Source organism: Gossypium hirsutum, chromosome A08 (assembly GCF_007990345.1).
Source record: "Gossypium hirsutum isolate 1008001.06 chromosome A08, Gossypium_hirsutum_v2.1, whole genome shotgun sequence".
NCBI classification, from domain to species: Eukaryota; Viridiplantae; Streptophyta; class Magnoliopsida; order Malvales; family Malvaceae; genus Gossypium; species Gossypium hirsutum.
The window spans coordinates 1,929,767-1,956,895 of NC_053431.1; the positions used below are offsets into that span (position 1 = coordinate 1,929,767).

General features: G+C 29.5%; 2 protein-coding genes across 2 annotated transcripts; both read right to left on the bottom strand.

The window, feature by feature from the left end:
* Positions 1-6,327: 6,327 nt before the first annotated feature.
* Positions 6,328-8,668, bottom strand: LOC107926145 (phospholipase A1-II 1). Its single transcript, XM_016856949.2, has 2 exons — positions 8,080-8,668; positions 6,328-7,226 (listed from the first exon to the last, which is right to left on the bottom strand). The coding sequence occupies exons 1-2, from the start codon at positions 8,602-8,604 to the stop codon at positions 6,507-6,509; spliced, it is 1,245 nt and encodes a 414-aa protein (XP_016712438.1). The 5' UTR covers positions 8,605-8,668; the 3' UTR covers positions 6,328-6,506.
* Positions 8,669-13,893: 5,225 nt separating this feature from the next.
* On the bottom strand, positions 13,894-15,549 carry LOC121204587 (phospholipase A1-IIgamma-like). The gene is made up of 2 exons (XM_041074666.1): positions 15,151-15,549; positions 13,894-14,490 (listed from the first exon to the last, which is right to left on the bottom strand). Exons 1-2 carry the CDS (start codon positions 15,547-15,549, stop codon positions 13,894-13,896), a joined length of 996 nt encoding a protein of 331 aa, XP_040930600.1.
* Between the last annotated feature and the right edge of the window lie 11,580 nt (positions 15,550-27,129).

The window sequence follows — 27,129 nt, forward strand, 5'->3', positions numbered from 1 at the left end:
CGACGCCCAAAATTGGTATCTTGTAAAATACGTGTCGCCTTAATTTTTAAAAATACGAGTTCAATGTAACATTTAGCTGTGATCTAGTTGAAACATAAGAATTTTTAATTTTTTTGATTTTTGAGAAGGACATACCGTTTTAACACGAGTCGATTGATGTTCACGCAACATAGCGATGAAATCGGCGACTTAGTGTTTAACCGATACGTTGCCTTAAGTATTGAAATTAATTAGAAAACAAGAATAAGATTTTCGAACTAATGCAAAGCAAATAAATAAATGACAGAGCTAGAAATATATTGAAGCAAATATAAGTGTGACAAATATATATAAAAAAAAACAATGAAAATATATGCGATATTAAACGTAATGTTAGAATTAAACATGCAATGGAAAAGACGAATATATATACACAATAATGATATTAAGAGTATATACGTAAAATATATATATGAATAGTAATAATGTTAATAATGTTAGAAATACACGATGCACAGTGTTTGAAATATATGCCTAAGATAGTAAAAATGTAACTAGTAATGTTAAATTTTATATACAATATATACATATATATATAAAATAAATATTAAAAAATGTATGTACGTGACATATATGAAAAATGTATACATAATATTAAAATAAAACAATAAGTGATAATAATGAAAGTAATAGGTATAATAATAAATAATATAATATACGAAAATAATACTATATATAAAATATGTATACAAGAACAATAAAATATATGTACTAATATTAATAATAAATATGGTAGGAATAAAATAAATGTAATAATAATATATACACAATATGGTATTAAAAATATACATATACATATACATATAATAGTATTTAAGAATATATATACATAAGATGATATGGAAATATGTACGTAGAATAATATATAAAAATATAACTAATAATATTGAAAATATATATACATAATATATATATAAAACATATATGATATATACATATACATTAGCAATGATAACAATACAAAATGAATTTATTAACATGCTACATAGATACGTACGTATATGGGTGTGAATAATAAGGATATTAGAAATACTTAATATATAATATTTGAAATATATGCATAATATAAATATATATATATAATGTAGTATTAAAATATATACACAATATATACATATTAAAATAATAATAATAAAAAAACTATTGGCAATGCTCCACAAATATATATATACTAAAAATATACATAATAGTATATAAGATATAATATTTAAAGTATATATAATATATAAAAATATATATAAATAATATAATACATAATATATACACATTAGAAATACTAATAATTATTAATAATATTACCTAAATATATTCATATATGTATTAAAGATATATATATAACAACACACAATAATAATAATAATAATAATAATAAAATTAAAGTAGAATAACGAGAAAAAGGTAAAAAAATGGACTAAATTGAATTGGGAAACTAAATTTTGGGTCTAACTTGAAAGAAAATAAGGAGGAAAGGACTTATTAGAACGCGCATGAAACTGTGGGGGGCCAAAAGCGCAATATTCCCAACTATTAAAATGCTGTGCTTGGCTAAGGACTAAATTGAAAAGCACGACAAAAGTCCAGGGCCGAATTAAAAGCAAAGAGAATCTGATTGTAAATGCATGAAAAAGCGGAGGGGCTAAAAGTGCAATTAGCCCCTCAAATGAAAAACACGCGGATCCTTGGAGCGGGTCGGGTCAACAAACGGGTTAGGCCAAAACGACGCCGTTTTGGGGTTAAAGAGCAGCCCCCCAAAAGACGTCGTTTTGGAGGGCTATATAAGGCCTAAAATTAACAAAAAAATCATTTGGTGAGGAGAGAAAGAAAAAATAAGAAGAGAGAAGGTAGGGGAAAGGGGATTTCCGGCGGTAGGCCGGTCACCGGTCCGATCGCCAGACCGTCGCCGGCACCGGCCACCATGAAGGTAAAAAGCTCTCCTTTTTTATTTTTTTTGTATTTTTTATTTATATTATATATTTATGTATATAAATATAAATAGAGTAGATTGAATGTATAAACAAAAATGAAAAAAAAAAGAAAAAGAAAACAATAGTCACCTTAGGTTTTTTTTAGCTTTCGATTTTAGTACCTTGGGTCTTCTGATTTGGTATGATAGTTGTGATTTTGTATAACTGGAATTGCTATTCTGTTTTTGCTGTTTTAGAATCGAATGTTTTTTCTTTTTATCAAAAATTTGCCGAAAAAAATCCCTTTTACATTGGTTTTCATGGCTTTTTATAGCCTTTACAATGCCTAAATCTATTTGTTGCGTGTTTACTTGTCCTTGCAGGTGGGTTGATGGCCGGTGGAGCAGAGCTGGTGGCGCCAGGGGATGGTGCTGGTGGCTGGTGTCAAAGGGCAGGTGGGCAAGTGGCTGAGTCGGCTAGGGTTTGTTAGGTTTAGTTTTGGGTTAGTTGTAGGTATTTGGGTTGTGCGTTAAAATTGTGGGTTAATTTAGATGTGTATTGGGTTTGATATTTGGGTCTTGGGGTTTAATGTAAATGGGCTTATGTGATGTAAACAGGCCCAAAATTGGCCTATAACACATGTGTTTGATTAACATTCAAAATAGTAAATAAATATTTTTGGGTTCTTATCATTGGTATTTAATTTGCCATACAATTGTCAATATGTTGAAAATTTTCAGTTAAAAGCATTTAATCTCGATTAAATTTAGAATCAAATTGAACCGAATTTTTCGACAATTTCTCAATGCTATTTTTTATCATTTATTAGATTCAAACCTAAAAAAAATGGAGCATCAATTGGACGAGTTAATTCTTATTGTGAAAACAATAAAATATTTTAACTCCAATTAAAAGTGATAATGGATCGGGTTCAGGCCGGGCGGCCTTAACAAAATTTCATACTCATTTTATAGGTTTGGGGTCTGCCCTACCCAAAAAATAATCTTAAAGTTTTGTCCGAGCTCAACTTGGATGAAAAAGTTAAAATCCGAGCCTGATCCGGCCCATCCGTATTAAATTTTTTAAATAAATATATATTTAAAAATATAATACATCAAATACACAAAAAACATTAAAATAAATATTTTTCAATAAATTAAGAATAAATTAAAAAAAAGTATTTAAAATTAACAATAAAATAAGAGTTATACAATGTTCAAACAATAACAACTAAACAGTAACAATAAAATAATGAAATGACAGCAAAATAATAAAAAAACAGCAATATTTTTTTTTTGTAAATTCAGCCAGGGCCTGGGCAAAAAAAAAAAAACCTTATTCGAGACCCAATCCAATTTTTAAATGGACTTTTTTTTTGTTCAAATCCATTTTTTGGATTTATATTTTTATTCAAATCCTCCCACTTTTCAAATAAGACTTCAAGTTTGGCTCATGATTGAATCTAAGTCCAGCCAGGAGAGTAATAATCCTCATCTTCATTGCCATTTTTTTTATCTTCGCCTATTGTTTTAACGTAAATGCAGAATCAAATCTAGGTATGTGTCTAACACGAGTTTATTCAATTTTTTAAAAATTTTCCAATGTATTTAGAAAATATTTGAGCGTGAAAAACAAGAGTGGGGGCAACATAAATAGCTATCAGGGTAGCTAGAGGCAATGAATTGCTCGTGAAGTTGATGGATTTAAATTTGATGTAGACAGTACATTCGTGGAAAATTTTTTTGTTTAGGTCAAGAAATATTATAAATTGGTAAAATGGATTGTCAAAAAGATATAACAAAGAGGAAGATCAAAGTAAATATTAAAAAAAAACAACAACTGTGATTATAGCTTGTTGTGATGGGAGCGATGAATGATCAATGATTATGAAAGTTATTGTGATTGTTGTGATTATAAAAAAAGTTGCAAAAAAAAATTTAAAATTTTTAAATTTATCGATAAATCTAAAAGGTCTTAAAACGAAACATGTAAAATCTTATTTATAACTCTTCAAAGAAGATTACGAAAGAACGGTTATAAAAGATATGATAATGAATTTGTGGATAGTGGGAGGGAGAAAAATTAGTGAACATGTTATGAAAGTCTCATGCACGGTTTTGAATGAGAGAAAGAAGTGAGGAATCCTCTTTTTGACTCTGACTCTCTCACTCCCGTCGTTGCTTTTTCTTTCTGTTACTTCGAAAGTAGCTGCTTTGGCTTCAGCCACTCGAATTTTCGATATTCCTTTTTATTTTTCATCAAACGAATGGCATATTCTTCTGGAAATCATACATAAAAATTAACTAGAAAGATGAAAGTTACAAAACATTACACAAAAGTTACACTCATGTAATATTCTTCGTTGAACAAAGCATTACTTGTAACCTCATATGCAAATGCACTTTTTGTTCAACTAGAAGGATGAAGCACTTGCATTTCAAAAAAAAGTTAAGAAGTGAACTCCTCAAATGTTCATATATTGAGCCTCCAAGACATCCCAATCGTAGAGCAACTTAAGAAATATTCTACCAACATTTCTAAGCTTTAGAATTTTTAATTAATTGTATGTTTCTCTAGCTTCATTTTTAAGTAATTTGAAGAATCACATATCACGTTAAGGAATGTTTCATGCTATGGAATGGTTTGTTAAAGAATATCGTTATTAAAGAGTTATCTTATAGGAAATAATATTTCTTGAAACTACAATTGATTGAAGTGTCATGGACGAAGGGAGGAGGCACGACCCTCCTAAAAAAATAAAAATTGTGCTTTTAGCTTTTGAAAAATTATAAAATTTTTAAGTAAATAAATGACAAAAATTATAGTTTGACCCTCAAAAAATGATAAAATTTTGATTTAATCCTTTTAAAAACTGTAAAGATATATGTCAATATAATTGATAAAATTACATTTTAACTCTAATAAAATTACATTCTAACTGTTTGACAAAAAGCGCTTTCAATATCAGTGAATTGGTGCTTCAGTATGGAATTTGGTCAAACTAGCGGTTAAACGGTTTTTGAAAAAGTGTCATAGAGTTTCAGCTAGATTGAGACTAAAAGAGCTGTTAGCTAAGCCTTCGATCTTCTTTGCTTCTCCTTCTCTGTATAGGATCGATAAGTCATATCCGTTTTCCTATTTAATCTTTTCGGCTGGTTTTCTAAACACATTTCCAAGAGAAACAATTGGTAGAAAAAAGAGGGCACTGTTAAAGCATATACGAGATAGGATTTTTGGAAGGGGTGGCAAGAACAATTGCTTTATCAAGCAGGGAAAACAGCTATTAACAGCTGATATGCTATAACAGATATGCGACAACCGGCATATCTAACTCTAAATTGCATAAGAGAAGAAAGCAAGCAAAGCATAGTGAGAGCACGGATTCAAAAATTTCCCACATGGAAGGAAATGGGATTTTTGAATCTCGAACCCCCATAAATTTTTTTTTAATTGATTCTAGAGAAGTGTTAGTAACTAAATACAATTGTTGATTTTTTTAAAAGAAAAACCTTTAAATTAAATTTAAGAGAAGTACAATGGAGGTTTCAATCTTAAATTTTAAATTATATATTTTTGGAGTTATTTTGAAATTCAACAAGAAATTAAATAATATGTGCAAAATTATATTTGAATATAACTATTAAGAAAATGTCAAGTTTGTTAGGCTTGACTAAAATTTAACTTTTTAAAAATATTTGAAATGGTTTTTGTTGGTATCTTTCTTTCTTTTTTTCTTTTTGGTACCATTTGAAATTATTTGTTTATACTCGATTGTTGGTTTGATAGTCACCGTGTTTATTATTTTAGGTATAGTTTGGATTCAAGCAGTACTAATTGTTTTATTGTTAGGGTTAAAATTTTAAAGTGTCTTGATTTGAATGGAGCAATGACTAAAATTCTTATCAAATACCCGTTTGACACAACTAGAAATTTGTGTTTTAGTGTCTTTAAAATTTTTAAAAATATATAAATTAATACATGATAGAATTACGTTTTGATCCCTTATAAAAGGTTAAAATTATAATTTAATTTTAAAAATTTGTAAAGTTACAAGCTTTGAAAGGAAAATTTGCATTCCAACTCTTATAAACAACTATAATTCAATTTAAATCCCTCTAATTTTTTTTTAATTTCACTACTTGTAGTTATCGCTTCTAACAATATTATCCCGATATTCTATTACGTTTTTACCCAAGTTATTAGTGAAAAATAAATAAATTATATGATGTACTTCAAATCAATAAATGTGACTACGTTACATGATCTGAATGAAAGTCACATTGATATAAATAGTAGACTTTTTAATTAAAATACACAATCTTATAATAAGATTAATTTTTTTATAAATCAGATTAATGGATAACATAAATTAAATGAAGTGATATTATTGCAAACCCGTAGGTAATATCCAAGGACCTTTATTTATATCATAAATATATATAGAAGCGTATAAGCTTCATTTACAAACAACAAACCCTAAGCTAATATCTAAGGGCCTTTATTTATATCGTGTATATATATATATATTAAAAACAAAGTAGCCTTCATGTTTGTCACCAAAACTCAAACAACCCTCCATCGCCCATTATCCATTTGTTCCATTTTCTTCCGATTCTCACCAACCCACCATTCCGTTGGAATTTTGTAGTCTTTCTTCACACGATTTAAATGTTTATTCACAAGTGGTAAATCATAATCCAATTCATCCGCCGGTGTATCTTCTGCGATGTTTTCGATCGCAACACCATGCATATACACATCCATATTGTGACAACTAACAATATCGGTTATCCATCCGCCGATAATTACCATTTGTTGAGCTTCATGATCACCTTGATTTACCAAGCTTATAACGATACCTACTTCATCTTCATTTCCTTCAGGGAAAGCATCACCAGTGCTGCCAAAAACCACCTTCTTCTCTAAGTACTTCGACACTGAGGTGTTAACGTTCAACACGTTTCCGACATCGGAGTACAGTAGTGTGATTAAAAGTGTTGGAACGGGGTCGGTTTTGTTTTTCATACGAAGAAGACGAAGGTTTTTGTCCCTGAGCGAATCAAATAATTGTTTGAAACCGTCGTTTCCGACACGGGGACAACCGAACACGAAGGCGGTCACCATGAACGTCGCGTTGCTTGTGGTGGGCTTGTTGTATTCATTGGCAACTATGTCCATTGCGGTCAATGTTGCTAGTGCTCCGCCTAGGCTAAAGCCTGTTACGGTTATGCTTAGTTCTTCATGTTTGTACTTGTTCACTAGTTTCTTTACAGCAGCTAGGACCTGCAGAAGGGCAAGAAATGGGTCAAGAATTTTATATTAGTCGAGTTAGTAATTGATTTGAAACTTTAAAAAATTAAATTAAAATCTTATTTATAATAAGATTGAATTCCAAATAATGCTTTTAAAAATTGAAGTAGACATCAAATCGATTAAATTATTAATTTTGTATTTTAATTTAACTATCAATTCAATAATAATTAAATAAATAATTATAAAAAATAATAAAAAATAAAATATTTATAAATTTATAAATTTATAAATTGGTTTAACTTGTTTAACTATTAAATTTTTTGTCTCAAGTTTTCAATTTTTTTATCTTCATAAGGGGCTTGATTTATATTTGAATTTATGCCACCGATTGAACCGTTCAACCGGCCAGTTTGCATTAGCAAAATTGAAAATAGGAAATTTTTCATTTAACCTCCTTTATAATTTATAAAATTTTAAATTAATAATAAAATTACAATTTAGTATCCAAAATGATAAAAAATTAATTTAATTTTTTAAAAATAATAAAGAAACAAACAATTAAAATGGTGAAATTATATTTTTACTATCGTAAAAATGTCCAATTTAATTCTGACCTCTCAAAAAACTTTTTGACTTCGCCTCTACTAGTCTAGTTAGATTTTTAACATCACTAATTTGAACACATTAATTTAAAAAATCAAAATAATAAAATAAACATTTTAGAATAATAAATTTATTTGATAATTTACTGTTAAAATAATTAAATAGTTTCTATAAAATTGGGAAGTTTTTTAAAAATTTTAATTTGAGTTTTAAAAATTTGACTTTAAAAAAGAATTAAATAACTAAATATTAAAAAAAAATCGATATTTTCGACAATTACCTGCTCTCTAGCACTAGTTTTGCTATGAATAGAATCCGGTACCGTCCCAATATAAAGCGAGTGGAAACCACTGTGCACTAAAGCATTGTATTCAGCGGCAGTCGGGAACAAGTCGGAAGGTGATACCCGCCGAACCAATAAATCACCGACCCATTCCGATAGCGTTCCGGTCCCTCTCCAAGCAACCAAAACATCCCTCCGTCCCAGTACTTGCTTCCCTTCATCGGTGCTCACCGCCACAAATCCGATCCATGCCGACTTAACAATGTCCGAGCCAGCATAAATGAAGTCAGTGACCTCGTACTTGTAGGGGTTTCCTTTTATGAGACAATCCTCGGTGAAAAACTTTTCTTTCGAGGTTTTAGGACCGTAAGTGTTAGGGTCGAAGAGGTCTCCCGCAGCTGAAGTCCTTTGACCATAGTGAATTATATACTGACGGAGATCAGTGTCTACTGGATGTAGTAGACCTTCCCATTCGTTCTCCCCACTGAGTTCTCTCCAACGAGTTGCTATGGAGTTGGCCATTACTCTTTTCTTCTCTGTGTTTTACTTGTATGCTACTGATCAGTTGTCTCCAACGAGTTGCAATGGAGTTGGCCATGGTCGGGTGCTTTATATAGAGCAAATCTCTCGGATAAAGCCTAAAACGCTCATACCAACTTTGCAATTGAGTTCACATCATGTAAAACAAAATATTAATTATAATTATTAAACATAAACAAATATAAAAATATTAAATTTGAAATCTAAAACTCTGAAAGATTAATAAAAAGAAATTATAATTAATAGTTAATTTTAAGAATGTTCAATCAGTTTACCTGAACTAGTATTAACCGAATTAATTAATTGATCTTTTTAAACTCTTAACGTTTAACCGAATCGAAATTTTTTCAAAAAAATTTAATCGAACTGAACTTTTTCAGTTAATTCAGTCAATTAACCGATTTCGAACCAAATTAACTGTTAACTGAATTTTCAAAAAATTATTAACCGACTCCCGACCGAATTAATTCGGTTAACCGACCAATTAACCTAATTAATTCGATTCGATTAATAAAATTAATTTTACCCGAAATTTACACACCCCTATTTAACCCAGTTTAAATAAAGTTAATATTATCATCTTTTAATATTTTTTTATTTTACACCATGATTATATGTTATTTTATTATTAATTAATAATGTATTGTATATTAATTTTTTTTTATATGATGCTCAATTTTTTTTTATTTTTTATATTGTTACTGTGTTAAATTTATGACCAATGCAAACAACAATATTATTATTTTAAAATTAAAAATTAGAAATATATATTGAACAATTTTATTATAGGTTAGGATTATATTTGCTTTTTTTAACACAATGACTAGAATTACGCGTAATCTCTCCTAAATTCACAAATAGAAGGATAACACGCTTCAACGCATTTAAATTCACGTCCTCATGCCTATCGAATTAAAACTTAATCGGCTAAAAAAATACATTTAAAAGTTTATAAAAGATTTATAAATAAAAAACAATCAAATATATATTAACAATTCAAAAAATTCTAAACAAAATCCAAAAGTGAATTTGAATAAATCTAAAACAATGTTTATAGAAAGTAAGATTGAAACCCAAAATTTCAAAGTTGGGAAACTTAATTTTTACCATAAGATGACATTTAAATTTGTTTTGAATAAAATAACTTGACCCAATAAAAATACATTATTTAAACCAAGGTTACATTTAAGTCTTAATCAAATTAACGTTTTGTTTTCAGCCTCTAATTTGTATATTGAAATTGGATTTTCACAAATACAATTTGACCATTATAAGTCTTTTTTATACAAATTAAATTAAAAATATATTAATTTTATTTATTGACAAGCAATTTTATGGAAGGTGCTGTAGAAATTTCTCATGAAACCCCTCGCCTATAAATTAATGAAACCATCTATCGCCTTGCTATTATTTATTTTAAGAAAATAAAATTATCAGCATTAAAAATAATATATTATGAATCTCAACAATTGTAAATATAATATTGCAAAGACTATACTACAACAATCGTAATAAACAAAATTTATTAGTTCTCACCAGAAGATTGAGAGGTTAGCAAGCGGACTCGCTGATTCAACTCTCAAGGAGAGCTTGCACAAATTAATGGAAGACCGCGGTCTCAGTTCGCATATATACTCAAGGAGCTCACAGAAGGGAGACCTAGTGGTTTGGCAAGCAACCCAAAGTAAAATACGTGCCCAACATGCCTGAAGTCCGCTCAGAATGTCAATCCTAAGAATAGTAGGGTCGAGTCATGAATAGAGTCATGTCGTGAACAGTAATAATATATATAAATACCCAAATATTCTCAGACAAAATTACTTAACAAGATTAATATGATATATATTGAATTAGTTCAAAAATTAATATGTATGGCAAATACAATTATATCGATAAATTTAACACAAATAAATTATTATAATATTATTAATAGTAGAAATGACCCCAAAAAAATCAATTCATATATTTAGAGTCGATAGAATCATATATATACCTTTATAAGTGTTACAAATATATGAATTTAAAGTGTTGACAACAACCTACAATTAAATGAATTAATAAAATTTAAGTCTAAATAAATCTTAAAAGTCAATGCAAAATAAAGAGGATTTAAAATTTCTAAATATTTATTTATATAAAAAATTTTAATTATAAGTATTAATATATAAAGTGTTTTAAATCGATATCATACATATATGTATTGGATTGATTCGAAAATTTATATACATGATAAATATAATTATATCGACAAATTCAACACGTTAGATAATTAAAATAAATTATTATTAGTTGTAGAAAGGACCAAAAAAGGTTGTTAGAATTATATATATATATATATATATATATGAATTTAAAGTGTTGACAACAACGCAAAATTAAAAGAATGAATAAAATTTAAGATCAAAATTAATTTTAAAAGTCAATGCAAAATAAAGAGGTTTTAGTAACAACATTTTTTTTGTCGTTATGCATATAATAGCAAATCACAACTACAAAACATTTATTTAATATATATTTTTTGTCATTACGGATGCTTCTATTTTCATACTAAAAAAATTGAAATAATTTATTCTCTTTCAATTTTAATATGTAAGAAAGATTAATTTTTGAGCATCAATTTCTTATTTATTACTTAATTATTTTGAGCATATGATATATCGTTGTAAATATGTCATAGGGTAAAATATAAAACTATAATTTTTTTATTTAGATCTCCACTTTTACTAATCGAGAATATGCCTCAAAACTTCCAAAAATCAATGAGCATAATTTATTTAGATCAAATTAAGTTATGATTTATGCTATTTGAACCCAAATTTTTAAAGTTGATGCCCTTTAACTTTTGTCAACTGACAGATGTATAAAGTTTACTTGAATAAAATAAAACAAAATTAATAATTTAATTAAATCAATTTTACATTTAATCCTCAATCAAATTCAAAAGTATTTTCTTTAATATACAAATTAAAATAAATTGATGAGCAAATCCATGAAAAGTGGTGCAGAAATTTCTTATGAAGCCCCTCTCCCATAAATTGATGACATCAACTATTTTATCTAAGAAAAATAAAAATTAGCAGCATTAAATATACATTATCATATCAGAATCTCAACAATTGCAAATATAATACTATGCAATAAGAATGATGAGCCCAATTGGGTTGTTGTAAAGTTTTAGGTTTTGTCTAAAAAATAGGTCTAAAATTTTATTCAAATTTGGTCCAAATAAAAAATATTAAATTCGAGTTTGATTCAGCCCGCCTGTATTAAAATTTTTTTATATTAATTTAAAAAAATAATACATCAAATACACTAAAAAAATTAAAATAAATATTTCCCAATAAATTAAAAATACATTAAAAACAAGTCTTTATACTTAAATAACACTAAAATAGTTGCAACTTACAATCAAATGCCTCTAAAATAATAACAAAAATAATAATAAGACAAGAGTTGTACAATATTCAAATAATAATAACAAAATAGTAACAATATATTACCAAAATGTTGGCAAAAAAAATTTGACAGATTCAAGCCGGGCCAAGCCCGATTCGTTTAAAAAACATATATTAATTTTTGTCCAAACCTATTTTTTGAACTTATATTTTACCTAAATCCTTACACTTTTTAAGTGGGTCTTTAAACCTAAACAGATAATCAAACTCATAATCGCTAATCTCAGTGATAATAAAGCTCAAAAAGTATTTTAATATAAACTTTTAAGATATGTTCCAACTTTATTTTTATATAAATATGAATTTTGAAACTCTAACCTATTATTAAAAGAATTAAAAAATTTTAAATTCAAGTCAAAGTAAATTTTAAAAGTCAATGCAAAACAAAGAGAATTTACCAATATATATATATTGGTCATTATGTATATAAAAGTGGTTGGACTCTATAAAAAAAATTAGTTGCATATGCCACTGAGTTCTCTCCAACGAGTTGCCATGGAGCTGGCCATGGTTGGGTTCTTTAGATAGAGCTAATCTCTCATTTTTTATAAGCCTCAAATATTCTTACCAACTTTGTAATTATATTTTTGGCTTAACCATAAATTTGGCCACTAACGTTTGTATATTTTATCAAAATGACTTTAATTATATTTTTAAATCTTTTTTGGTAATCAACTTTTATTTTTTTTCAATATGTTTTTCTAACAAATTTAATGAAAATACCGTTAAAAATAATTAACGGGGATAATGTGAAATTGCATATGTGGAATGTTTTTAATGAGATGTAATTTACTACTTAGATAACCCAATAAGATAATTATATGCGGAAAATAATAAAATAAATAAATAATATATTAAATAAAAAAACTCTTAATTCAAAGAAAATAAACGTAATTATCTAAAAAAATTAATTTAGTAGAAAAATTTCTCAGTAAAGAAACGTATGAAAGATTGAAACCTAAAAATTAAAACCTTAAATTTATTCATTGCATCTGTTAGAAAAATCAGATTGATTCATTACATCCGTTGGAAAAAGCAGATTGAAAAAAAAAAAAGAAGGATGATGGCAAAAAAGGCTCAAAAATACAATTAGGGCCATTTTGACAAAATATGCAAATGTTAGTGGCTAAATTTATCATTAAGCTTATATTTATTTAAGAGTAAACTATACTTAATTTCAAAAAGTTTCAAAATAACTATCGAATTATTCATTTAAGTCATTGAACGATTCAAAAGTTTTTATTTAAGTGATAATTAAAGTGTCCTGACAACATGAATTAAGCGATGGTTAATATTCTTGTTAGATACCCGTTTAACACAGATTCAAACTGTGTTACTTTTTACTCTCGTTTGTGGTCTAAGGCAAGGTTAAATATAGGGTCAAAAGCCTTGCCCCGTTAAAATAGAAAAGTGTGCTTTAATCATTTTAAATTTTTTAACATACATATAATTTAATGCGTGATAAAATTACATTTTAATTCCAAATAAAATGTTAATATTATAATTAAATGAAGTGATATTATTGCAAACCCGTAGGTAATATCCAAGGACCTTTATTTATATCAAAAAATATATATATAGAAGCGTATAAGCTTCATTTACAAACAACAAACCCTTAGCTAATATCTAAGGGCCTTTATTTATATCATATATATACATATATATATTAAAACTAAAGTAGCCTTCATGTTTGTCATCAAAACTCAAACAACCCTCCATCGTCCATTATCCATTTGTTCCATTTTCTTCCGATTCTCACCAACCCACCATTCCGTTGGAAATCCGTAGTCATCCTTCACACGATCTAAATGTTTATTCACGAGTGGTAAATCATAATCCATTCACCCGCCGGTGTATCTTCTGCGATGTTTTCGATCGCAACACCATGCATATACACATCCATGTTGTGACAACTATACAGATTCTCTATCCATCCGCTGATAATTATTTCTTGAGCTTCATGATCATCTTCATTTACCAAGCTTATATCGATACCTACTTCATCTCCATTTCCATCAGGGAAAGCATCATCAGTGAAACCAAAAATCTTCTCCTTTAAGTACTTTGACACCGAGGTGTTAACGTTCAACACGTTTCCGACATCGGTGTATCCTGATACTAAAAGTACTGGAACGAAGTCCATTTTGTTTTTCATACGGAGGAGACGAATGTTGTCGTCCCTGAGCGAATCAAATAGTTGTTTGAAACCATCGTTTCCGACACGGGGACAACCGAACACAAAGGCGGTCACCATGAACGGCGCCTTGCTTATGGTGGGCTTGTTGCATCTATTGGCAACTATGTCCATTGCGGTCAATGTTGCTAATGCTCCACCTAAGCTAAACCCTGTGACGGTTATGCTTAGTTCTTCATCTCTGTACTTGTCCACTAGTTTGTTTACAGCAATTAGGACCTGCAGAAGGGCAAGAAATGGATTAGAATTTTGAATTACTCGAGTTAGTCTGCTCAATTTGAAACTTTTTCAAATCAAACTTAAGTTAATTTAAAAAAGTCAAATTAAAACATTGTTTATAATATGAATGAATTTTAAGTATTGGCCTGATGATCAGAGTGTTTATCGCTTCAGATGTGACTTAGATTTGATTTGATTGAAGCACCTAAATATTTATAAATTTATAAATCAATTTAACTTGTTTAGCCACTAAATTTTTTCTTATTTCAGCTTAAAAAAGAAAGTTCTGGCTTCTTCCTATCTGTCTAGTCCGGTTTTTAACATGACTAATTCTAAGATAGAGCACATTAATTTGAAACAATATGTATTTAAAAATTTTCTGAATTATAATAAATTTGATTTGATAAATTAATGTTAAAATAAATGAAAATGTGAAGTTTTTAAAAAATTTTAATTTTTTATTTTTGTTGCAAAAATTCGACTTTGAAAAAGAACTGAATATTAAAAAAGAATATCGATTTTTTGGACTATTACCTGCTCTCTAGCACTAGTCTTGCTATGTGTAGAAGCCGGTACCGTCCCAATATAAAGAGAGTGGAAACCACCGTGCACTAAAGCGTTGTATTTAGCGGCCTTCGGGAACAAATCGGCAGGTTATACTCGCGGAATCCGTAAATCATTGATCCATTCCGATAGCGTTCCGGTCCCTCTCCAAGCAACCAAAACATCCCTCCGGCCCAGTACTTTCTTCCCTTCATCGGTGCTCACCGCCACATATCCGATCCATGCCGACGTAACTTTTTTCGAGCCAGCATAAATGAAGTCAGTCACCTCGTACTTGTAGGGGTTTCCTTTTATGAGACAAGTCTCGGTGAAAAACTGTTCTTTCGAGGTTTTCGGATCGTAAGTGGTAGGGTCGAAGAGGTCTCCGACAGCTGAAGTCCTTTGACCGCAGTGAATTATATACTGACGGAGATCAGTGTCTAGTGGCTGTAGTAGACCCTCCCATTCGTTCTCCCCACTGAGTTCTCTCCAACGAGTTGCTATGGAGCTGGCCATCACTCTTTTTTTCTCTGTTTTTTACTTGTTTTCTATATGCTTCTGAGTTCTCTCGAACGAGTTGCAATGGAGTCGGACATGGTTGGGTGCTTTATACAGGGCATGTAGGGACGTAAAAAATTTTGTTTAGCTTGGTCGCTAATTGTGGCGATTTATTGAAAAAAAATTTAAAATTTGACATTTGATTTTTGAAATAAACAAGGAGTCGCCACTGATCCTTTTTCCTAGGTGTGATCGGACACCTATTAGATCTTTTATTAAAATAAATAAAAGGCTGAGTTTAGGTCTACGTTAAAATCCAAAGAAAAATTAGGGTTCGGGAGTCGGTTACGCGCGAGGAAGGTATTAGCACCCTCGCGACGCCCAAAATTGGTATCTTATAAACACGTGTTGTCTTGATTTTCAAAAATACGAGTTCAATATAGGATTTAATCGTGATCCGTTTGAAAAGACAAGAATTTTCAATCTTTTTGATTTTTTTTGAGAAGGATATACCGTTTTAACACAAGTCGATTGATGTTCACCCAACATAGCGATGAAATTGACGACTTGGTGTTAAACCGATATGTTGCCTTATGCATTGAAATTAATCGGAAAACAAGAATAAGATTTTCGAAATAATGCAAAGCAAATTGATATGAAATAAAAATAAATAAAAGTGCCAGGTATATATTAAAACAAATAATAAATATGATAATAATATTAAAAATAATAATCATGCATGCGATATTAAACGTAAATAATGATAATATTAAACATGAATTAAAAACAACGAATATATATACATAATAATAATAATAATATTAAAAGTGTGTACATAAAATATATATAGTAATAGAGTCATAAATATATTATACATAGTATTTAAAATGTATATATAAAATAGGGAAAAAGACTAACTAATATAGTAAAAACGCATATACATATATGATATTAAAAATGTATATAAAAGAAAATATGCGTGTAAATATATGTACATAAGACCGTATAAAAGTATACAACTATGATACTAAAGTATATATGTATATACATATTAGAATATTTATTGAAACTAAAACTAATACTAATAATAGCAAAACTAATAAAATAATATAGTACAAAAATATGTAACTAAAAACACTATAATATGAATACGTACATATAATATAATATTAAAATATACATAATATATACATATATAAAACATGTATTAAGATTAATAATAATAAAGATGATATAAAGATATGTACATGAAAAAATAAAAAACATATAACTAATAAAAAAAAGGGAAATATACGATATAAAACATATGCTATATATATACATTAGAAGTGATAAATAAAAATATTTATGCGATAAAAATACGTATGTATATATAGTAATAACGATAGAAATACTCAATATATAATATTTAAAAATATATATACATAATACAAAAATATATATAGCGTAGTATTAAAATATAAACACAATATATACATTTTGAAACTAATAATAATAAAAAAACTATTGATAATACTTCACAAATATATATATATTAAAAATATACATAATAATATATATAAATATAATATTAAAAGTACGTAACATATAAATATATATATACACATGGTACAATACATAATATGGGCACATTAGAAGTAATAATAATAATAATAATAATAATAAATTAAAGTAGAGTAACGAAAAAAGGTAAAAAAAGGACGAAATTGAATTAAAAACTAAATTTTGGGGCCAATTTGAAATAAAAACTAAAGAAAAGGACGAAATTATAACATGCGCGTAACTTGGAGGGGTCAAAAGCGCAATAAATCCCTTAGTCAAAACGCTGCGCAGTACAGGCGACCCAATTGAAAAACACTAAAAATTATGGGGCCAAATTGAAAATAAGAAAACTTGATTGTAAAGCCCCAGAAAAGCGGAAGGACTGCGCGCATAAAGAGCCCATTCAAACAAAAACACGCGGATCCTGAGGCGGGTCGAGTCGGACGGTTCGGGTCATGTTCAAAATGACGTCGTTTTGGGGCTAATGAGCAGCCCCCAAAACGACGTCGTTTTGATGAGCTATATAAGGCCCTAATTTGACAAAAAAAATTTGATGAAGAGAAAAGAAAAAAGAAGGGAGAGAAAGAAGAGAGAATGGGAGAGGGAGAGGGAGCTCCGGCTAGGGGGCCGGTCACCGGTCCGTCATCGGACCCTCGCCGGCGCCGGCCACCGTACACGGTGGTCGGAAAAGGTAATTTTTTTTAAATATTTGTTTTATATTTTTTTATATATTTTAGTTGTGGAAAATAAGCTTAGAGAACGAAACTAAAAAAAATAAAAAAAGATCACCTTATGTTTATAGTTTTTGATTTTTTTGACAACTTTGATCCTCGGATTTCAGTGTTAGAGTCACTGCTTGTATATGTATTTTACTCTAACTTGGTTATTGACTTCTCTTGAACATTCGAATGAATATCAAAAACGAAAAAAAGAAATGAAGTCGAACCCCCTTTTACAGAAATCCAAATCGGCTTTTATAGCCTTTACAATATTTTGTTTAATATTTGTTGTCTTGTCTCTTTTCTGGTCTTGCAGGGGATGGCCGATGGAGCAAGTGCTGAGTAGGTGGTGGCAGAGTTGGTGGCCGGTGGTGTCAGTGGTTGCAGCGCAAGTGGGAAGGCAAGTGGGATTAGGGTTTGTTCTTTTTTGATTTGTTTTGGGCTGCTGGGCTAGGTTAATTTAGGGTATTGGGCTAGTAGTATTTGGGTTAGGCTAATTGGGTGTATTGGGCTGATGGTTAGCTGATGGGTAAATTTGGGTTTAATTTGTATTGGGTGTTGGGTTAAAATTTAGGTATGGGTAGGTTTAGTTATTGGGTTTGTTGTATTGGGTCTGATGGGTTAAGGTTGGGTTTATGTTGTATTTGGGTTTTGGGCAATTTAAAGGGGTCATTTGTAAATGTAACTGGGCCCAAGTTATTTAAAAAAATTGGCCCAAAATTGGCCTATAATAGCTGCCCCTCTTTGCTCATTGTCGTGTAACGGGAATGGAGCGAAGACATAACGAAAGGCCAATTTTGCCCCGTCTCGCCGAGTCTTGACTTCATTGGTGCTCTTCTTGCTCAGAGAGTCTCCTTTTAGTCCATTGTATCTTGTAGCTTTGGTTCAATCCACTGCATCTTCTAACATATGCCTTGTAGCTTCAATCTACTCCGATGTAACTTCTAGGATATGAGATTTGTGGCTTTGATCTGCTTTCATGCAGCTTCATAAAGATAAGATCTACAGCTTCAATTTGCTCTTCTATTGCTTCAGTGAGATGAGATTTGTGATCTTCTCTTCTGTAACTCTAGAAAGGCAAGATTTGATATATTCAATCAGCTCCACTGCAACTTCGGGGATGCAAAATCTGGTGTCTTCAATCAGCTGCAATATTTATTCTTTACTCAGCATGTGATCCTGAGCTTAACTCATTTCTCGCAATATGAATTGACTCTTTAAAAAACAGACATTAAAACAAAAATTGAAGATAGCTCAGCACGTGAGCCAAGGCTCAACTCACTTCTCGCAATATGAGTTGATTTTTGAAACTTAACTTGAAAAGCGGATTTTGAAAATACCTCGACATGTGACCTGAGGCTCAACTCATTTCTCGCAATATGAGTTGATTTTTGAAAAATAGAAATTAAAAGGCTCAACTCACCTCTCGCAATATGAGTTGATCTTTGAAAAACAGAAATTAAAAGGCTCAACTCACCTCTCACAATATGAGTTGATCTTTGAAAAACAGAAATTAAAAAGCTCAACTCACCTCTTGCAATATTAGTTGATTTTTGAAAAACAGAAATCAAAAGGCTCAACTCACCTCTCGCAATATGAGTTGATTTTTGAAAAACAGAAATTAAAAGGCTCAACTCACCTCTCGCAATATGAGTTGATCTTTGAAAAACAGAAATCAAAAGGCTCAACTCACCTCTCGCAATATGAGTTGATCTTTGAAAAGCAGAAATTAAAAGGCTCAACTCACCTCTCGCAATATGAGGTGATCTTTGAAAAACAGAAATCAAAAGGCTCAACTCACCTCTCGCAATATGAGTTGATCTTTGAAAAGCAGAAATTAAAAGGCTCAACTCACCTCTCGCAATATGAGTTGATTTTGGAAACATGAATTGAAAAACAGAAATTGAAAATACCTCAGCATGTGAGCCGAGGCTCAACTCACCTCTCGCAATATGAGTTGCTTTTTTTGAAACATAAATTGAAAAACGGAAATTGAAAATACCTCAGCATGTCCTGAGGCTCAACTCACCTCTCGCGATATGAGTTGATTTTTTTGAAAAGCAGAATTTGAAAATACCTCAGTGTGTCTTGAGGCTCAACTCACCTCTCGCAATATGAGTTGATTTTTTTGAAAAATAAATTAAAAAACGAAAATTGAAAATACTTCAGCGTGCCTCGAGGCTCAACTCACCTCTTGCAATATGAGTTGATTTTTTTGAAAAACAAAAATTGAAAATACCCCTGCATGTCCTGAGGCTCAACTCACCTCTCGCAATATGAGTTGATTTTTTTTAAAAAAATATAAATTGAAAAGCAGAAATTGAAAATACCTCAGCGTGACCCGAGGTTCAACTCACCTCTTGCAATATGAGTTGATTTTTTAAAAGCATAAATTGAAAAAACATAAATTGAAAATACCTTAGCGTGCCCCGAGGCTCAACTCACCTCTCGCAATATGAGTTGATTTTTGAAAACATGAATTAAAGATACCTCAGAGTACCAAAACATATCATCTGGTGGAACTCAAGTGTCTTTTCCTTGATTCAGTACAGCTATCATCGAAACCTCTTGTTCTACTGAAATACATGTATATGTCATGCATGATGTTATCATGATATGCACATGTTTGCCTTAAATGCCTTTATGCCTACATGATTATGCTATGCGCCTTGGGCTTGTTTGACGTATGTCCCTTTTCGTCATGATTTTTGATGATCTGCGTTCATTGCTTCGACTCTTGACTTTCTCTTCAGTACCCATTCTCTACTTTATGAGTAACCTGCGTTTATCAGATATCACTCTTTTGCCCCATGTTGAACTTTGTCCTTGCTTTGAGGCTCTTTATCAAATTCTCATCCGGGTAATACTCGACATTTGTTTTGTTTGGAGTTTGTCATTCCAGAATGTTCTAGATGTTCAACGCATGAACTCTTCCACATTTCTTAATCAAGAATCTTTTCGAGCATGGCTTCATGCGTAGGAAGTTTTGGACTATTGAAAATGCTTCAAATACTGTAGTCTTGCTGTTTGCCTCACTTCTTGAATCTTTTTACTCCTTGGGCCCAAACCTGTTTCATTAGGACGCCCTTTCGGGTTTTCATCCTAATTTTTGTTTATCAAGATGCCCTTTTCAGGTTTTCATCTTGATCTTCTTTTTTTAAAAAAAAAAGCGTCATCACTCGTTGCCCATTAGGGCTCTATTACCGACGTAGTACTCTGCCATATTGCTCGGTTGGTATTTCGACCCAAAATTCGGGGAAATAATCGCGTTTTGCTCAACTAGCTTACCCTACCGTAACTTCAGGGTCCGTTCCACTGTAATTTGGGGATACAAGGTTGGTACTATCTTTAAACCATTCCACTGCAATTCCTGGCTATAGGATCTGTATCTTACTGTAACTCAAGGGTGTATGATCTGTAACTTGTTCCATCGACTAATATTCCCCGGGTGACCTGACCAGATGTTTATGCGTGATATTTGCATGGACGCAGAATGTCATTTTTTAAAGAATGATCCATTTTTATGCTTAGGTTGACTTTGCTTGTTTTCATCGAGATTATATCATTGACGCGATATCTTGTTTCTGTTTAGCTAATATCTTTGACAGAAAATCTGAAGAGATAAATTCAATTTAAGCTCAAATATTTCCAACTCTTACACTTGGTGAACTCTTAAACAACAGTCGTGTTTCAGATTCCTGTACTATTTAGAAGCTTTCAGAGTAATATGCAAAACTCCTTTTATAAAAGTATGATTAGTTCATTAATCATTATTTCAATGCGAAATGCTTGAAAAGGATCGAACTGATGGACAAGAAGAAAATTGATTAAGAGCATAGCTCGAAACAAACAAGTTGAACAATGAGAGTAAATGCAAGTTTATTGGAAGCCCATTTTGAAAAGAATAAGATAATCAAAGATAAATTCAGAAATGGGTAAAATGGAAAGCTAAGTGCCCAAAATATCGCAGCCTGAGCTTCACTGTACAAACTCCTTTGAGACCATTTTGAGTTCAACATGTGTTTAGGGGATTCAGAGTACTTTGTCGATGCCCCAAGACGTAGCATACTTCTTTACTGTCAATTCAAGTACAGCAAGACTACCATATGCCCCATCTTTGAACAAAATTTGAGCTGCATTTTTCAGGTTTTCAACTCAAAACCCCTTTGGTCTCAAGGCGCCCTTTGCGGGTTTTCACCTTGACCTCTCCATTTTCTTTTCTTTCTTTTTTTTTCTTTTGAATTAATGAAGGTCACAAAGCGCCATTTGCGGGTTTTCACCTTGGCTTCTCCTTTTCAAGTATCTCTGGACTGAATCCGAATTTAGGATTGGATCAGTGTTCTTCCGAGAAAAGCCTTCTTTACCTCATAAAGTTCTTAAGCATTCATTTTTCTTTGAAATCCTTTTGTATAGAAATGATCTTCTGCAATACCAAGTTCCTACTATGAAATTCCTTTGGGTGAACCATTTCCGTCATAACTCAGCATCATACATGTTTGACTTTCAAACCTTTTTCTGCAGTCAAGTTTACTGAAGACATTTTACTTCATCCAATTCTTGATTCAATCAAAGCTTAGAGAAAAAGAATCTTAATTTCCATGGACAGAACCACCTCTAATGCCCTAGTGAAGGTCCTGGTCAACTTTAATAAGCACAAAGAGTAAAGGGTAGCTTCTTATGCCAATATTTACAAGTCTCGGTCATCTTCCATAACTTTTTTTATTTTTGTATTTTTCTTTTGGCAACTTTTGTTGCATTGTGATGTGACATTGTACAGTTACGTATTAAAACATGATTCTTTCTGGCATTTGATCTCTCTTTTTTTGTTTTTTTCTTTTCATGACTGTCGACTTTATGATATTAGCATATGAAGCAACATTCACCTTCTTAATAAGGTAATTGACGGCCACGACGATGACTAATTGAAATTTCTTTCTAATTAAAACTCTATTATCGCATTAACTTGATCTATGAATTCTCTTATTAGATTTGACTCTAATCCAGTAGATTTATATCGTCCTATTTCTAGGATTGTATGCAACTCCACTCAATTACGCTAGATCTACTTTTAAACAGGGTCTATTTCTTCTCTGATTTAAGCAGATCAAACATGGATCAATAGTCTAGAAATATTAAACCAAGAATTAAGCACACATAATTGAAAACAATATCTAAGTATTTATTGTGCAAAATAAAAATAAAAATATAAAATTCATTACAGGGTTCATCTCCCCTATGTATTTAGAAAATTAGTTCATTCTAGCAAATAAAAACATCCAAAATACAGTATAACAACAAGAAACAAAAAACTCATAATAATATTCAAAGAAATTAAAAGGGAATCTTCATTCTTGATGGAAATCTGCTTCAGAATCGGCTTCAATGGTGTTTTTCGAGTTGTTTTCTTGAATATTCTCTTATGGCTAACTTCTATCTTCTTATTTTTGCCATATATACGTTTTAGCATGCTCAAAAAAACCTAAAAATCACGTTTTTCCACAGGTTTAGAGTGTAAATCGCGAAATCGATGAAATGGTCCAGCCAGTGTGGCTCCTGCAGCTTGCTCCAATTTTTTGATTTCCACTCATTTTGCTCCCAAATACTCTCTTAGGTATAAAAACATGAATTTAAAAGATTAGGAACATAAAATTCATTATTTTAATCGAATAATCGTCCAAAAACGCATTAAAAATGAGGCTAAAATATGTTATTTTTAACACTTATTAAGGTCACACAACTCTAACAATTGTATTACAAGATTATGACAAATGAAGACAATAATATTATTATTTGAAAATAAAAAATTAGAATATATATATATTTAAAAGTTCATAAAAAATAGAAGTAAAAAAAAAAATTCTAAACAGAATCCAAACATACAAAGATATAAGTCCAAATAAATCTAAAACAATGTCTACACGTGATTTATGTAAAGTAAAATTGAAATCCAAATTCTCAAAGTTGGAAACTTTAATTTTTACCAACTGTGTAAAGAATTTATGGATAATCACTAAAAAATTTCTGGAGTAAAATAGCTTGACCAAATAAAAACATATTATTTAAACCAATGTTACATTTAAGTGTTAATCAAATTAACATTTTGTTTTAAGAAATAAAAATTGACCATTATAAGTCTTTTTTTTATACAAATTAAATTAAAAATATATTGACTAGCAAATTCATTAAAGGTGCTGTAGAAATTTCACATGAAACCATCTATTTCCTTGCTACCTTTTATTTTAAGAAAACAAAATTATCAGCATGGATCTCAATAATTGCAAACCATTTTATTTATTTGTTTGTTTAGTAAAATATTAAATCAACTGGAGAAGCGTTTCAATTGTCATATTTTACATTCCATTCATATAGATAATGCATATCAAAATTATTGTAATTTTGAATTTTCAAACTATTTATTTATATAAAAAATTTCAATTATAAGTATTAATAAATAAAGTGTTTTAAATCGATATCATACATATATATATATTGAATTAATTCGAAAATTTATATAAATAACAAGTTCAATTATATCAATAAATTCATGTTAGATAATTAAAATAATATATTATTAGTTGTAGAAAGGACCAAAAAAGGTCGTTAGACTTATATATATATATATATAATTTAAAGTGTTGACCACAACCAATAAAATTTAAGTCAAATTTAATTTTAAAAGTCAATGACAACTTCTTCTTTTTTTTTGTCTTTATTCATATAATAGCAATTGACAACTATAAAACATTTATTTAATAATTTTGTATTTTTATAGTGAAAAAATCAGAATAATTTAATCATTTGTATTTTATTTTGTGAAAAAAGATTAATTTTTAAACAATAATTTCTTATTTCTTATTTAACTATTTTGAGCATATGATATACTGTTGTAAATATCTCATGTGGTAGAATATAAAACTATAATTTTATAATTTAGATCTCCACTTTTACTAATCGAGAATATGCCTCAAAGTTTCCAAAAATCAATATTTTCCAACAATAAGCATAATTTAACTCATGATTTATGTGATTTGAACCAAAATTTTTAAAGTTGATGCCCTTAACTTTTGTCAACTGTATCAAAATTTCATTCGCAGGAAAAAATAAAACAAAATTAATGATTTAAATATCAAAGAAAATGGTATAGTTTGAATCAAATTTACAACATCTTATTTTCAATTGACAATTACAAGTCTTTTCTTTAATATACAAATCAAAATATATTGATGAGCAAATCCATGGAAAGTGGTGCAGAAATTTCTTAGGAAGCCCCTCTCCTATAAATTAATGACATCATCTATTTTATCTAAGAAAAATAAAATTAGCAGCATTAAATATACATTATCATATCAGAATCTCAACAACTGCGAATGACAATAAACCAAATTTATTTATTGCCATTCATCATATATATGCAACTTGGAATCCAAACAAAATTATTTGGTGTTTAGTATTTAAAAGTTAATTCAGACCTAATAATGAGCCGGATCGGGTTGATGTAAAGTTTATAGATTCATTTTTTAGGTTTTATCTAAAAAATAGGTCTAAAATTTTGTTCAAACTCGGTCTAAATAAAAAAATGCTAAACTCAAGCTTGATCTAGCCTGTATGTATTAATTTTTTTCTATATTAATTTAAAAAACATAATACATTAAATACACTAAAAACATTAAAATAAATGTTTCCTAACAAATTAAAAATACATTAAAAACACGTCTTTATACTTAAATAACACTAAAATAGTTGCAACTTGCAAACAAGTGCCTCTAAAATAATAGCAAAATTAACAATAAAATAAGAGTTATACAATATTCAAATAATAAAAACAAAATAGTAGCAATATATTACTAAAATGGCGGCAAATAAAAAACTTCGACAGATTCAAGTCGGGCCAGACCCAATTCGTTTGAAAAACATATATTAATTTGTGTCCAAAACAGTTTTTCGAGCTTATATTTTTATCCAAATACTTACACTTTTTAAGTGGATCTTTAAACCTAAACAGATGATCAAACTTATGATAAGTATAGACTAACCCAATTATAAATAAAGCTCAAAAAAGTATTTTAATATAGATTTTTAAGATATGTTCCAACTTTGTTGTTATATAAACATGAATTTTATTATTAAAAAATTTTAAAAATTTTAAATTCAAGTCAAAGTAAAATTTAAAAGTCAATGCAAAACAAAGAGGATTTACCAATATATATATATTGGTCATTATGTATATAATAGTGGTTGGACTCTACAAACAAAAAATTAGTTGTATATAATATTACAATAATTTTGAGATAATTTTTTTTTCATTATGTATATAATAGTAATTCGCCACTACTATGATATATATTGGACCTGATTATGGATCGAATTAATTGTCTAGACTTGAAGGCCTGTTTGAAAGGTAGAAGAGTTTTGACAAAAATATATGTTCGAAAAATAGAGTTGAACAAAAAATAAGGTTTATTTTTTAAATGAACCGAGTTTTGAGTAAGACTTTTTTGACCTGACTCGACCCATGATCAAGTTTATTTTAGACACGACAAAGTGATAAAGTTGTAATAATTTTGTTGTCATTTTAAAACTATATAAAATGTAATTTCAACAACAGCATATGGGACATTTTCAAACGTGCATTTTCAACAACAGCAAATGTAATTAATTATTTTGTCATTATATATATAATGAGCATTTGGGAAAACAATTCGTTGTAAATCTAATATTAGAAAAATACGTGGCACAACGATTAGAATAAGTAGGTGAAAATTCAAGAATATTATTTCATAGGGACATTTTCAGACATTTCATCTTAATATTCTCCTAGTGCTTGTAATTTTTTTTATTTATACTTTAGTCTTTTTACTTTTATTTTTAAGAATTTAGTCCCTCTTCTTTTAGAAATTCAAAAATTCAGGTCAAATTGTTAACTTTGTTAAAATTCTTTTATTATAAATTCATTGGTGTGACATTTTGGAATAACAAAAAATATTTCACTTAGTAGCCATGTGACAAAAAAATGATATTGTGATTTACATAAATCTGAAAAAGTTGAAGGATTAAATTATTAAAAATAAAAGTAGGGAGACTAAATTCCAAATGTAGGAATAATATATGAGGTTAGGGCATATTTCAACTAAAAATAAACATGTATAACTAAGTGAGATGGTGTTTACAATATTTGACGGCTAAACCCCAAAGATAGCAAAATTCTAGAGATATTTTAGTGCAACTTTTTTTTGAACAATCTAATTAAAGATTCTGATCATATTTGCTCTTATTGACACAATACCTAGAACAACCTATAACCCCTCTCAACCCATAAATAAAAGAATAATATGCTTCA

What these genes read in the sequence shown, in the direction of transcription:
- LOC121204587 (XM_041074666.1), bottom strand. Translation starts at nt 15,549, where the DNA reads ATGGCCAGCTCCATAGCAACTCGTTGGAGAGAACTCAGTGGGGAGAAC. An exon ending in ATGATTTACGGATTCCGCGA is followed by an intron (nt 14,491 to 15,150) that starts GTATAACCTGCC and finishes GCCCTTCTGCAG; the next exon opens with GTCCTAATTGCTGTAAACAA.
- LOC107926145 (XM_016856949.2), bottom strand. Translation starts at nt 8,604, where the DNA reads ATGGCCAACTCCATAGCAACTCGTTGGAGAGAACTCAGTGGGGAGAAC. An exon ending in AAACTAGTGCTAGAGAGCAG is followed by an intron (nt 7,227 to 8,079) that starts GTAATTGTCGAA and finishes GCCCTTCTGCAG; the next exon opens with GTCCTAGCTGCTGTAAAGAA.